This window comes from Trichosurus vulpecula, chromosome 1 (genome assembly GCF_011100635.1).
Source record: "Trichosurus vulpecula isolate mTriVul1 chromosome 1, mTriVul1.pri, whole genome shotgun sequence".
In the NCBI taxonomy this organism is placed as follows: Eukaryota; Metazoa; Chordata; class Mammalia; order Diprotodontia; family Phalangeridae; genus Trichosurus; species Trichosurus vulpecula.
In genome coordinates, this window is record NC_050573.1 from 177,066,399 (window position 1) to 177,081,638 (window position 15,240).

The 15,240-nt window shown below is 39.9% G+C and overlaps 1 protein-coding gene across 3 annotated transcripts in view; it reads right to left on the reverse strand.

Annotated features, from left to right (window-relative positions):
- Window positions 1–1,920: 1,920 nt before the first annotated feature.
- Window positions 1,921–15,240, reverse strand: part of TFAP2A (transcription factor AP-2 alpha) — a 17,855-nt gene continuing 4,535 nt past the window's right edge. For all 3 annotated transcript variants that reach the window (XM_036740091.1, XM_036740082.1, XM_036740073.1), the window contains exons 2-7: window positions 14,151–14,585; window positions 10,917–10,968; window positions 8,104–8,335; window positions 6,194–6,312; window positions 4,156–4,297; window positions 1,921–2,209 (exon numbers count right to left, since the gene is read on the reverse strand). In XM_036740091.1, coding sequence (XP_036595986.1) covers window positions 1,921–2,209; window positions 4,156–4,297; window positions 6,194–6,312; window positions 8,104–8,335; window positions 10,917–10,968; window positions 14,151–14,585 — 1,269 coding nt within the window. The remainder of the gene's footprint in view (window positions 2,210–4,155; window positions 4,298–6,193; window positions 6,313–8,103; window positions 8,336–10,916; window positions 10,969–14,150; window positions 14,586–15,240) is intronic.

The following is a 15,240-nucleotide window of genomic DNA, read 5'->3' on the forward strand; positions in this document are numbered from 1 at the left end:
ATTTCTTCCATTCTACTGCTACCCATACATTTGTTTCACAATTCTTATCAACAGAAGAATATAATTCTAGTACTAATGAACCAGATTATTTCCCTATTAAAGGTTCATATTTTGTTTTAAAACACAAATCAAAACCTAGAGAATCAACATAAATAAAACTTTATTTTCTTTTTTAAAATAAAATTCTATTTTGATTAAGGAAAAGATGGTATGTCATTCCTTTAGCAGTAGAGACAATTTTTTATCCAAAAGAATACATTGTGTTTTATTGTGTCATTTGTCTGAGTACAGACTCAGTGGAATATCTAAATGATACCCTGCTCTGAACTCCAAGTTGAAAGTAAGTTTTTATTATACTTGAGGGAAACAATGGGTTCAGCTGCTTATTGCAAGGAGCAATTGTCAAGGGAGAGTTAAACTCAATTACTGTAACCATACTGAATAAAAAATACTGCCAAGAACAAAAATACGCCTGGGTAAAGACAGCCACTGAATAAAAAAAATCGACATAAAGCGTATCAAATATTTATTTATCTGGGCAACAAAGGACTATGATACATTGACAGGCATGGAAACTACTGCCAGCACAACTCAATACAATACAACTAGAACTGCTTCCAATATGGCCAGTGGAAATACAGGATACCAGGTGGTCCCAAATGTTTGAAGTTCTTTGAACAAAAAAGAGAGGAGGTGGGGGGAATCCCTAACCTTGGACTAAAGTCAATATTCGTTTATTGCTCTGATGATGCTTTTAAGGGAAGACAGTGGAGAAAAATAAAACTTTTTTCCTAAATCCCTTCCCCCCACCCCATCTTCATGACATAAGGTTTGTAAAACTGCTCATGTTTAAAAAATCATTCCAGGATCCAGTATCACTTTTTCTTAGAGTTCAATGAATGTAAATGTAAATGTAATACTAATTATATTTTAAAAATCCATTTTATTTCTCTTTTTAAAAAATTTTGTTCATCTGCTTCATTGTCGCCTTAACATGCTACAACAGGTCAAAAACCATGAATCCCAGAAATAAAATAATCCCCCAAACCTTGGATTTCTAAGTAAGTACCATGAGCCACATGAAGAACTAAGAGGGAGGATTTAAACCCCACTAAACAAGAGGTAAACGAAATCACCAGATAAATAAAAAAAAAGGCTTAAAACAGACTCACCATATTTACAATTCCCATTAAATTACACATAAATAAATATATACAGACATGAACACTGATTCCCTTATAGAGTAACTGCAAATTGTGTTGTCATAAAACGTTCAAGTTGGTCGCTTTACCTTGGAGAGGAAGAAGTTCTATAACTGAAGACATGACATGGAACTGCATGGATTTTGTGTTCAAGTTTATTCACAATACTGATAAAAATGTCATTATCCTTTTGCCTTTTTTTTTTAATATGGCTACAATCTTAACTGAAGTAATGTAAGGGGAGGTGGTGATTCAGTCCCATGAAGCTCATAGAATTTTTTTTAAATTTTTTTAACTGTTCTTTTTTTTTTTTAGAAAAAGTTATTTCTTTTTATTTATTTTTCTGTTGGTTTACTTAAAAAAAAAGTTCACAAACTCAGACAGAACTTTTCTTTGCTGGCTCCACCGCCTGTTCTGTTCTCTTAGGCTCCAAACAGGGGCGAGGGAGTGTTGATGATGAAGGGGGAGGAGGCAGAGAGGGACTATGAGTCAGGATTGGTAGACAGGAGAAGAGAGCATTCCTGCAGACTCAGAGAACAGAATGGGCAGCAGTCGATCGCTGATTCCAGAGCTGTAGCCTGTCAGGTGGTGGTGGTGGTGGTGGTGGTGGTGGTGGTGGTGGGTGATGAAGGAGAAGATGGGTGCAGAAGAGAAAGGAGGTGGGAAGAGGTAAAAGATGAAGCAGGGTGGAGCTGAGGAGAGGGAAGGAAGGAAATCCTCACTTTCGGTGTTTCTCCTCTTTGTCACCACTTTTGGCGCTGTTGTCTGTGTGGCTGTTGGGATTGTTGCTGAGGTACATTTTGTCCATGGCCTTGAGTGCCTCGGTGAGATAGTTCTGCAGGGCAGTGACTGCTGCACACACTGCCGGGCTGCCGAAGCCATGAGAGATGAGGTTGAAGTGGGTCAGGCAGCTCTGAATGCCTGGCTCTAAGATAGGATTGGGCCTTGAGTTCCCCAGGGGAGATCGGTCCTGAGCCAGCAGGTCGGTGAACTCTTTACAGATCTGTCTGAAGCACAAGTGGAGCAGAGAGAGGGGGGAGAGAGAGAAAGAGAGAGGGAAAGAAAGAGAAATGAACCATTGCTGTCAGGAGCAGCAAGAGGGGAGCGCTTCTCCCTGGTAGATTATATAACCACCTGGAACAAAGAACTGGGTTTCCCTGCCACAAGGCCAAACACGCATACATGTAGATAAAGTAACTTACATTTTACTTTCTCTATTGCCCATTTAAAGACTAAAGCAGTACTTTAATACATTTCGCAGGGGCCCTATACAGGCAAATATATCCCACACCATCTAGTTATTCACCCCACTCTTTACATTCCTCTCACAAAAACCAGCATTAAACATTTTTCCCCTCAGACTTTCATGCCTCAAACATACATCTTAGTCACGCACAGGCACATGTGTACATATATGCTCATAGAAGGAGGCCAAAGGAGAGGGGTGATGTCCAACAACAGAAAAATACCTTCAATATGATCCACTTATTATTAACCCTCACAGTAAAAAACCCATAAGGTACATCCCCACTGGGTGCAGTTCCCCCTACAGACACTTTGCCCGCCAATTGTATCTGGGATAAATCTTTTACCCTTTCTATAATCCTCTTCAGTGGGCTGAACTTCGAAAGAAAAATTACACTTTACATTTAGTTTTGGTTTTGGCTTTTTTCTGACCAAAAGAACAGGATGCAAAAGAGACAACCTATCTAGGACAAGTACAATGTTCATTTCATCATTATGCTGCTTAACCCCTAAAAAACTACAAAAAGAAAGCTGAGAAATTTTCAAAGGGAGAATGGGTGAGGTTGAGGGCGTGTACACAAGCATACATGTGTGTGCATGTGTTGAAAGGTGAAAGGAGAGGAAAGAGACTAAAGTTTCAAACTGGGCCATTCAAAGCAAAAAAGTCAGGTTGGTGCTACTTGCAATGAAGAAACCCTCCCTGCCTAATTGAAAGGAAAACTAAACCAGGGACCTTGCCCATTCTGCCTCAAAGGTTTCTCAATGTGCAGATGGGGAGCTGGGGGTAGGGAAAGTGAAGGTGTAGAGGGAACTAACACTGGGAGAAGACGGATCAGGATGAGCAAAGACTAAATGGAAAGGACTGGCTATCTATGGGCTTAGGCTATTTCTATTTTCCCCACCACAAACTGCCTGTATTTCCATCTACCATCAACTGCAGCCTCCTTTGCAACCCTTCTCCAGCTTCTACCCTCTGGCTCTGTGCCCTTTGGTGACATCTCCATTGGTAATTAAGGTCAATTAAATAAGCCTTTTAATTTCCAGAAAACATAATATCAACCATTTTCTTTTTACCATACCACCTGGAGAAGCCTATTTAGCTCTGCAGAGATAAATCCTGACTGAATTTTGATGTAGGTATAATTTGGGCCACTTTGAAACCTCTTCCATAAATCCCCTGTAGCCTAAAACATCTGAGATCATGGGAAAAGGGTGGAGAAAATGTTAGAGGAAAGAGGACAACAGGCAGGAAGGAGTCAGGCAAGCCTAGAGAGAAGGTTGAAGGCTGAGGCTAGGAAAAGGAGCAGGTCTGAAATGGGCCAGCATCTGGTTTGTGTATTTCATGGGCCAGTATGAGCTCCATGTCCTTGGAAAATGCCTCCTTGAGACAGAAACTGATATATATCAGTCCAAAAGCAAGCTTATTTCCCCTTTAAGGATTTGGTCTTGATCTTTTAAAACAATATAGCCACTGAAATATAAAATCATCTACTATCAAATCCCTCCTTAAGGAAAACTGCTAAAGGGCTGGAGGGAGGAAAGAGAGGAAAAGGATACAAACTGAACTTTGTCTTTTTCTTTATAACATATATACTTTGACAACCTACAAAATAGTTTAGCAATGCTAGAGGATAAGTTAGGGAAGAGAAAAAAAAGGTATTTCTCTCAAAATGCAGTTATACCAACACTATAGAGGGAAATGTCTTACTTTGTAGCTAGAAGCATGTTTTTTCTTGTCACTTGCTCATTGGGATCGGAATGTTGTCGGTTGAGAAATTCAGCTACTGCTTTGGCAGGGAATTCAGTTTCACACACGTACCCAAAATCCCTGGCTAGGTGCACTGCTTCTCCTGGCAGAAGGTAGGAAAGACAGAGAAGTGGAAAGAGGTACAGAAATATATGATCAATATATAGATATACAACTATGGGAATAACTGAATTCTCTCTTTTCCCATTTCCCCTTTAAAAAACAAAACTAACAGCCAGGCAAACCCAAAACTTGGAAAAAATTGTTGTTTTAAGTATTTTATTTCTCTTTCCTAGGACCAAAGTAAATGCGCACTGCCCACCAAAGGCCAAGATACATAAATATCATAAATTTCCCTGCCTTCCCTTCCCCGTTTCCAATAATGATGGTTTCCTAGACGTGGTTAAAATGTTTTTTTTTATAACAAACTCACACCCATAAAAACATTAATGAATGATATTCATAATTACTCTTGGAGCTTTTCTGAAAAGAACTAAGTGCTTAAAATTTAACTTCAGAGTATTTAATTATCTGTTCACCCCAAAACGATTAACCATGAGAATTTTAGGGTCACACTACTGAGTCCGTCTGTTTTGTTGATTTTCAAATCTTTGGTTTTAATTTCCTGAACCAGTTGGTTTTTACTGCAGGGCTTCCTGCCATTAGCTCCAGCTCCGGAAGAACGCATGCGCCAATTAGAGCTTCAAAGCCCCGCTCAGCGGAGCTTGTTTCCATAAAATGGAGCAGATCATAAACAATAACAGTATTCTAGAAACTCTCTCACTGACACAGGACTCAAACCCCCAACACTTACTCTCATGCTAAAAATTAGGCATCACTATCAACCTATCTGCAGATCAGCTCCTTATTGGTAAGTGTGGTGGGCATTGTGTGATAAACTTCAACATTACTGTGTATGGGTCTATGGCATAGAACAATGGCTTAATATTAGCGTGCATTCCACCTCTAACAAAATCAGTGGGTTTAGTCATCACACCTTCCTAAGTCTGTACTATTAAACTTTGAAAAAGGTATCTACCCCCAAAATGAATACATTGAAATACATCCTACAACTGGGATTATAATCTCTTTACAAATAAGTATTTCCCTATTTGACCACTACAACTTCAATTTACAAAAATGTAAATAAGATTCACTCTACATATGATGTTAATTTTTAATCTGCAGGGCATTTTAAGTGCTTTTAATTTCCCCCCTATGAACTTGAAACATTTCCAACAGGACACAAAGAAAATAAAAGTAAGGTATAAATTCATTCCATTATAAGCAAATTTAAGCAAATTTGATAACCTAGAAAAAGAGACACAGTTAACTATAAGAGCATCTCCCCTCTTAAGCTATGATAAAGTTGTGTCAGCCAGTTTTTGTTCCTTAAGAACCAGCAATATGATAATCACTCCAGCAATACTTGTATTTTCTTTGGCTTTTCACACTTAAATCAATAAAAATCTAAAATAGCTCAATAATTTTTTTTCCTTCCAGGAGAGCACAATGGAATAATAAAGGGGCATGTGTCTAGAAAACCAGAACCAAAAAGGGAGTGCACTTCTGAGCTTTCAGGACAGTCTTAAATTATGACTCAGGTCAAGGATTCCCAAATTAAGTCAGGAAGCAATGGTCACGCATTTCTTAAATACAGATGTCAGAATAACTTAAATGATTTACTTTTGAGTTCTTTAAAGGGGACAGAAACTTTAATTTTGAGAATCTGCAGTTCTTGAAATTTCAAATTGTTTAAAGTCAGATGGGGATTAGGAAGTGAAATTATGTGGTGAAGATGAAGAGGGTCAGGGTAAAAGGGATTATCCAAACACTTTTTTGTCACATAAAGATTTCCTAATATTTTGGACTAACCAAATTGGCTCAGAAGGCAAAGTTGTACAACTAACAAAGTATCATTAAAATACTATCTTCCCCTAAAAATGACACATTTCCAAATAAATTGGCCTCCTCCTAATCCAGGAGTGGAGGTACTTACCTTCTACTAGTGATGTAAGCAGGGTAACGTTCGCTGCCTTACGTCTTCCTGCAGGAAGGTTTAATCCTATTTTGTCCAATTTTTCTCTTAAAGATCTTCCCCCATTTTTAGACTTTGCCCTGTTTCAGAGACAGAAGAAAAGAATTTAGGATGATGTGTTTGTATTACTAAGCATCACTTCTTGCTAAGTTACTTTGAAAGTTGCCTAATGAGAAGGGTGGCAGCAACACCTAAAGGAGTGAATCACGTAAGAAATTATACCAAAAGAACAGATTTGATGATATATTGAAAGGTTCATTCTCCAAATCCATAAAGAGTAGGAGGAGAGCAGCAAAACAAATGTCCACCAAACAACTAACCCCCAGCATTGTAGTAATTTTATAGTTGGACTTGTTTCTGAACATTTGACTTACTGTTATGATACTAATAGCAGTAACACACAATAGTTGACATTTATATAGTGCTTTGAGGTTCGTGAAACACTTTACATACATTATCTCATTTGATCTAACCAAATCCCAGTGGAGCCTTTAAACTGTCTTTACAAGTTCCACTGTAGGGTTATTCACACAGTGGCTAAAGTTATCATCACTCTTTTTTTCTTGCCATAGCTCTAGCTCCAATGGGAAGCTCATTTCACCAACTGTTTACATGGCATGTCACCAGCCTAGCTACAAATGTCAAAAAAAGAAAAAACCAACCTTAAAAAATTCCACTACATTCAGGGGGAAAAGAAGGCAATTCTAAATAGATGTCTAAATAAACTATCATGCACAGAACTGAGTTGAGATAAATTGTTTAAATGAATCACCATATTAATTAATTTCAGATTTTATTCCCTACCCAAGTGCTCTTTAATTGTGTGGATTAGATTATGCTCCCCTAGGTAAACAGTCCCCAATTTAGGAGTGGGCAAAGAGAAGAGTAGGGGAAGAAAAAAGCAAAGGAAAAGGATGGTTTATCACTAAAGGCAGATGAAACTGAGAAAACCAAATGAGTGTAGAGGGAGAAAAAAAGAGATGGACTTAATATATAGTTGCTTATTTTAAAACGCTTGAAAATACAATGCAATCTATATTTTATGCAGGGGATACAGCTCTCAGGACACAGCTTTGTGGGCTGTGCATATCCGTTTTAAAAATGGATTTGGACAGTCATTGGTCTTATTTCTTATAAAGAGTGGAGGGGGAAAGAAAGGCAGTGAAAACATGAAAGTATCTCCCTCGTGTTCTTCAACAGGAGAGCAATTATCTCAAGGTTCAAGTTGAGCTGTTGGGGGGGGAGGGGGTCAGTTAGGACAGAATCTAGAAAATCGTCTGTAACAAGCCACTACAGAGCGGGGGGGGGGGGGGGGGGGGGGGGGCACTGTGAAAGCTCCCAGATAAGTAAGAGTGATAAGAGAGAAGAGCAAGGGGGTGGACCCCAGAGGGGGCGGACCATCCCAGGAGTTACAAACGCATGTGTCCTGGGCCAAGGGAGAACGGTAACCCAACGGATTTTTAAGGGCTAAATTTGCACCAGTGGCTGTGACCAAAACGGAGCCGGGGGAGAAGGACCCTAGTGAGAGCGCGTGCCCGCGTCAGCACCAGCGCCCGGGCGCGAGGCCGGTGCTGGTAATGGGGGGGGGGAGGGGGGGAGCGGAGCGCGGGGGATGTCGAAGAACCGACCACGAAGGAACTGGGAAGCGCAGGCGCTGTCTGCTCTCCCCGCCCCCTCCTCCCCATTCCGTCCTTCTCTCCCCGCCTCTTTCTTCCCAGGGCGGGGAGAAAGAAGGGGAGGAGTTGGTGGGGGTTGGGGTGGTGAGAGTGGGAGCGAAGCGCTGCGGCTGTAGCGCAGGCGCAGCTTGGCTCCCGTGCGGGCCGGGCCGGGCCGGGCCGGTCCGGGCCGGGCCTCGCCTCGCCTCCCCTCACCTCCGAAGCACTCCGCCCAACAACGATGCGTTGAGACACTCAGGAGGCGAGAGGCGCCGTTGTACTTCCGCCACCGTGACCTTGTACTTCGAGGTGGAGCTGAGGAGCGAGAGGCGACCCGGAACTGAACAGAAGACCTCGTTGGGGTTCACGACGCCGCCGAAGAGGTTGTCCTTGTTAATGGGGATGGCGGAGACGGCGTTGCTGTTGGACTTGGACAGGGACACTGGGCCTGTGGAGACAGATGCGGGGAGGCTGTGGGTGGGCGCCGGGGCCACCGAGGACTCCTCCAAACCAAGCAAGCGAACTCATCCTCCCGGTCCCTATAAGCCGTCTTTGGGCCCGCGATCGCCACTTCCCCCTTCTGTCTCCTTTGATCCCTATACCCTTTCCCTTCCTCTCTTCTTCCCCGTTTCCCTTTTTTTCCTGTCCTCCCTTTTCTTTCCTCTTCCCGTCTCTTCCCCCTTCCCTTTTCTCTCATCCCTCTTTTTCCACTTCTCTCCTTTTCCTCGCCTTTCTTTTCCTCTTGCCATTTCTTATCTCTTCTCCCTCATTTCCACTTTTCCTCCCTCCTTCCCTCTTCTGTCCGCCCTCTTTTTTCCAGCTTTTTCTTTCTCTTCTTCCCACTTCTCTTTAATCCCCGTTTTAATTCATTCTTCCCTCCTCTACTCTCTATTTTCTCTCCGATTTTAAAGTTGTGATTATTCTTGCTTATCTAACAGCGTTTAGGGGTTTTGTGTCCGGGGCCATTCACTCTTCACTCTCTGATTCCCTTCTCTCTCTCTCTCTCTCTCTCTCTCTCCCCCCTCCCCCCCCTTCTTTTTTAAGGTTTTGAAACTGTCAACCATCAATGGACGCAGGGGCTCTTCCCAGAAATAAGCAATCATAAAAGCAGAGCTAGGTGACATAAACTCCATACAAGCAGGGATAGATGGTGTATAAGCTCTTGAACTGAGTTTGGTGCAGTCTCCCTCCAACCAGTTTCATTTGTTGGGTTTGCATTTGGCTGGAGAAAGAAAGTTGAGGGCTCTACATCGGAAAAAAAAAAAATTTAAGCAGAAGCACTAATTTAGGATTGGAGGAAAGAGAGGTGTGTTTGTAGAGGGTACCTATCAGCTGATCAGTAGTTATGCTTGGTTTGGTTTTGAAGGACCCTGGGGCTGGTGGGGGTCGAGGGGAGTCCTCTCAGTATTTTTTAAAGCTGAGGAGGGAAGGTTCAAAGAGGATTTTGGAGAGCTGATGCTCAGAAGGGAGAAACAAGGAGTATAAGTGCACTTTTGGGTTAAAGTAACACTACCACAAAAGGTGGATTCATTTCTGCACCTAACATACTTGACTGATAAAAAGAGTCCTTTCCTAGGTTTCAGATTATTAAAATGTTCAAAGTTACATCTGAAGGCTTGTAGAGAAACATGAATGAATCAGCCTTCATTAGAATGCATTCAAAATGTGCTTTTGTTTTGGAAATTGTTAACTTGGCAGACTAAGTAGATTTACTGGGGGTAGGAGGGAAAGTTGTGTCCTTCCTCTTTAAAAATTACACACACATACAGACACACACACCACCCCCCCTTAATTTGAAAGCAATTGTGAGAGTAGATTCAAAGCCACTGGAAAGTGTATTGACCAGTTTCATTTCTCAACACAAATATACTCAGAACCATTTAAATACAATATGCTTTGTATTTAAAATTCCACAAGAAGACATCAAATAAATATTATGTACATATGTAACCAGTCTCATACTGTGTAATACTGCTCTTCCGTTACATGTGCTTTAGTAGGGATACTCTAAATGGGGGGGGGGGGGCTTTAGGTTTTGGATAGATCACTTGTGACATTAATAGCTCTGGGGAGGCTAATAGAGACAATAGGAGTTAAACGAACTCTGGAGATTACTAATAAAAGAGCCAATTATCATGTCGACTTGGAAAGAGCATCTCTTAAGATTTATCCCTTGCACATCTAATTTGACGTGACAAAAGCTTCACAGACACAAAAATGAAACTTGAAACTAGCTTATCTGTGTACTGATTGGGTTTAGAAATGAGAACAGTTTTATATAGCATCATCCTCTGGTGATGCAAAGAATTCTGAAATAACACTGCCAATAGAACACAGAAATGTTACTACCTAGAGCAATAACATATAAATACATTCAATCCAATCAACTTTATTTCTACTAACTAAACACAATACAAATTACAAATCCAAGCAAATCACTTTACACCTTTCTATCTAGCAGAGTTTGAAAAGAACAGTTAAATCTTAGGAAGAAGGTATAAATTTAAACCAAAACCCAAACTTCTTGGCACCTAACTTAGAGTAACAAAAGGTTTGTTTAAAAATCCTTAGCCAACAAGATACGAAATTTAAAAAAAAAAACAAGCCATTTTATTTCTGAGGAAAGACATGCCGTTTTTAGCTATTACTATTTCAATATGAAACTTGTCATTTCATCATAAGTTTTTTTTTAACATCATAAGCTTTTAGTTCCATTCATCTAATGAAATTAGTTGAATCATGAAAAAGTGAGATGCCACTACACAATCAACAAATTAAATAATTTGCCATACACAAAAAAAGTTCAAAACACCAACCAACAGAAAACAAAACATAGATCCTGCTAACTACTAACAGAAAGCTGATAGTTTCAATATTGCTGGGCCATGCCTATCTATTTACTACCTCCAAACCTTTAGGAAGTCCTTTGGAGAGAGAGAGAGAGAAAAAAAAAAAAAAGCTCTGCAAGTTCTTTTAAATAGTACACAGCTTGTAAGGACATGCTTGGAATGCAGAAGGAAATGGCTTACCTTTCTTAATTACAGTTTGATCTGGGATGTTAATACCGGGGTCTTCTACATGCTGCAACAAAAGGATACGGAGGGATTTAAATGTATAATCATAACAAAAGGAAACGAATGTATGGGGATGGTGGGGGGAGGGGAGGTTGTAGAAATGAAATTTCCCCTCCTATATAATGACATTTATATATAAACTTCTCATGTTGGCTTATTGGAATTTTCAGCTTTGCAAATCAAGAGGCTTCAGTGCAGACTGATGGCCAAACCCTCCCGCCCCTAGCAAACAACCTACGACTCAATATAGTCTATCTTTGGAAATAAACCTAGAACCTGGATACCTTATCCTTGACAAAGTGCAATTTAACCTTTAAATTGAATCTCACTTAAGATTGGCACCTCATCACCTTCCCCCTTCCCCTTCTTCTCTTCCTCCCCCACAACCCCCCCCCCCCCCATTTTAAGATTCAAATATGCAGGCTAACTACTGCTCGGCTTCAGGCTTCTAAAGCTAGAAAAAGAATGGAAAGTAGCCGAGGAAGTAACTAGGGAGCGGTGAAAATCATTTTGAAACATTTTAGGTAGTGTGATAAATAGCTAACACATATTCACACCTTCCCTTTGGAAAACTAAAAAGAAAAAAAAATAGTCCCCTCTGCCTGAACTGAATAACGAGAATTTGAATATAGTAAAGACCCTTATGTAGCTGCTGTCCAGGCTCAGGTTTGGGTGTTGTTTTTTTTACAAATGGATTTTTGTGTGCTGGAGTCAAAACGTGATTAGAAAGTAAAATGAAATCATGTTTTCTAATTCAGAAACTGACAGGCAATATAATGTCTGGCTGTGTTTACAAATTAGCACCAGTGCTGCTGAGATAGAAGATTTCGCAATCGTTACCAAACACAGGCATTACCATTTAAAAAACTATTACTTCCTTCTCTAGTCTTTGTCCAACAATAATACTGATTCAAACATTTTCCATTCTGTCTTGGATTTATGCTCCTGTTAATTGTGCCTGATCTCAATGATTCCGGGTGGATGGTACTAAGTTGCTTTATTACAGGTTTTATTATACTCAATGCTCTCATTTGTAACTTGCCTAAAGTGCTTCTGGATTTAAGTATAATTAAATTGAGAAATGTTCAGAAATGACTACTGCTGCAGTTCTTGTGTTTTAACTATATGGGGAAATATGATCCCTTTATGCATGCACCCTAAACCCATAAAGTAAATGTAGTGTGGCATAATACTTTTATTTGTGTTATTTCTAGACATATTCCGAATAGGGAGAACTGTTAAGTTTAAAATCCCACTGAGATATTTATGATTAATTTTAACCATCTACTTGATTTTTTTAAATATTAAGTAGTTACAGAACTGGAAAATTGAAACCTACCCCTTTCCTGACCCAGATTCCTTTGAAAGAAACTTTATAAGAAGGGGTAGAGAGGGATGATAGATTTCTTGATTTTTATTTGATCACTCTTCATTTCTCCTTACCCACCATATTCACCAGAGTGCCTTAATGTTACAGATGTGTTCCAGCTACCATCGGGTTTGCAAAAAAGTATAGCAATTATAATTCATAGAATTTCCATAAGCATGGACCATGGTTTTGCAATTTGAATTATTTCAAAGGAGGGGGTCTAGGTAAAGGATTCAAGAGAATAGTTTGGTGCATGATGGTTATGACCCCAAATTAAAAAAAAAATTAAAGCTCATTCAATTAAATCATTTCCTCTGTGGACTACTTTGTTTCAGGAAGAAATTGTGCTAAGTATCAGAGTGAGTGAGTGTGTGTGTGTATATGTGTGTGTGTGTGTGTGTGTGTGTATGCAGAATGTATCCTAAAACCTTTTGGGACGTGTTTATACATATGTGTATATGTACATATATATCTGACATGAACCCCCACTTTGAAAAAGTGCCTGTTTACCATTCAAAGCTACTAAATACAATTATTTTAGTGGTTGGCTTGGCCAGATTAGAACTATAATAAATTTTCTGCTTTGTCCAGTATGTAACTTACCCAGGGTTTTAAAATGACCAAGAAAACAGGTAAGTTTATCTGACCATCATCCTTGTAATATGGGATTATAATCATTAAACTGTCAGCGGACATATTGCTGCAATATTTGATATAGTAATTTGGGATAGCATTTTAGCAAAAATCACATCCAGATACATTTCCCCTGAAAAGGATGATTTTTTTTTCAGGAGCTCTTTGCAGTTTTAATAAAATTATTGGCATGTTCTAATTCTATTTTCCTAGAAGTTGGGAGGGAACCATAAATATACATTTAGAGTAGCAATCGAGATTTAAATTTAAATTCAGAAGGTATTTTCAAACTTAACAATAGCTTAGTTTGCATTGTGAATAACATATACTAATGCCGTACTTAATTAGAAATCATTTAAAACTGATAACTGAAATAGAACTAAAATCATGTATTTGAGTAAAACTTCAAAACATTTAATTTAATATAGGGTATAGCAGGTCTTGATAGACTTTGATAACCCAGCTAATGATTTATGAGGTTACTAGCACTCCCAGTAAAAGATAAGGCAACATTTTAATATACCTCTGGTCTGATTTGCTACATACTTTGCTTTGACCATGATATTATGTGGATATGGTCCTTTATTTTACAACTTTGCATTTCGCTACTCTGTATGTAACCTGGAAGAACGGTTTTTCTTCGAATGCCACTTTCAACCACTTTTTTGTTTAGCTTTGAGGGCATTTCAATGAGCTCTTTCAGTAGTCTAACGTTTTTTCCCAAGACAGTGAGAAATCCCAAATGCAAGGCCTTGTGGTGGTATTATATACTCCTCCAATCGGAACAGTTTATTGTCATTGAGAAGAGGATATTGTTAATGATGGCTTTAATTTGATTTATTTATATGTTAGTAGAAATGTTAATGCATGCATTGTTTGTGGGAAGCAGCAGGAACCTATTGTTCTAGGTGGAGAACTCTCAGCCACTTTTTTGTTTGTTTTGTTTTGGATCTTCTTTTCCACCGAAAAGAACAGGAAAACACCTACATCACGGTTTGGTCACGGCTTCAACAATTCTATTTAACCTTAGTCAGATAACTTTTCTACTTTGGAGGAAATGAGAGGCAGGGTAGGAGGACATATCTTCCACTTTCCCCAAGCTCCCAGTACGGCCCTACTTTGCACGGAAACTACCGTTTAATTTAGGGGGAAAAAAGGGGGCAGGGGAATATCTTTATCTTTCTTACCGGTACATCTTCTATAGCATGAGGTATTGAATGGATCGGAATGTCTCCTAGTCCTGAGCTCAGCCCATGGGGTCCGTGCAGTAGATCCTCATGTCGCCGATAATCCCTTCGAGGGTCCAAGCCCGATAACTGATGGGGTAACCCCCGGTGTGTGTGTAATAGCCCAGCTTCCTGGCTTTGTCTCTGTCCCGGCCAGCCTGGGTGCTGTGGCTGAGGTTGGGCGTGAAGGGGGTTCAGGCTATAAGGATCATTAACGTGGGAATAAGGATCTTGAGACTGGGGGTAGATGGGCTGGTAGGGAGGGGGAAAGTAAGGAGGCTGGAAGTCTGCGTTGGGCGTGTGGGAGAGTGGAGGGGCACTCGTGTAAGGTGACTGACCAACAGTCCCCAACTGGGGTAACCGGGCAGTCCCATTGCTGGTGCCATCGTGACGGTCCTAGGGAGAGGGAGAAAGAAGAAGGGAGGGAAAACAGGACAGATGTAAAATCTGAGTTGCTAATATAAAATCGGTTTTGTATAGCTTACTCATGAAACTTCCAGGCTCTCGATTCTCGTTTCTTTTAAGCCGCCGGAGCAGCTTTTTGAGATTCTCTATAACTTTCTGATTTCAGGGGAAAGCCCACAAAAGTGAAAGAGATGTTTTCAAAATTCCAGGGGAATTTTTGTATAGACTAGGGGATAAAGGATACATGCCTAGGTATTTCTTCAAATAGAAAAAGCTAGAAAGGGGTCTTCTGAATTTGAGTGTTCAAATGCTGCACCAAACCTCCCTTAAACAAAATAAAAAGTCTTCGACATTAAACAGCAAAACCACTTCCTCCTCCTGCCCTGGAATCTAACTACAGCCATATTATTGTTTACCTATTCGATTTATTTAGAGGAATAATAATACACGTTCAAATATTACCATTTCATGACTATTTAAATAGAAACATTTCTCAAACAAGCTGTAATGAAAACACAAGTTTAAATTATCAGTTTAAAGAACGTTTGACTATGGATGGAGACATTTGTTTTCTCCCATTCTTTAGCTGAGTTGGTAAGTACATAATAGCCTTAAAAAATAAAGATGTACAAGGAAGGGATGACTT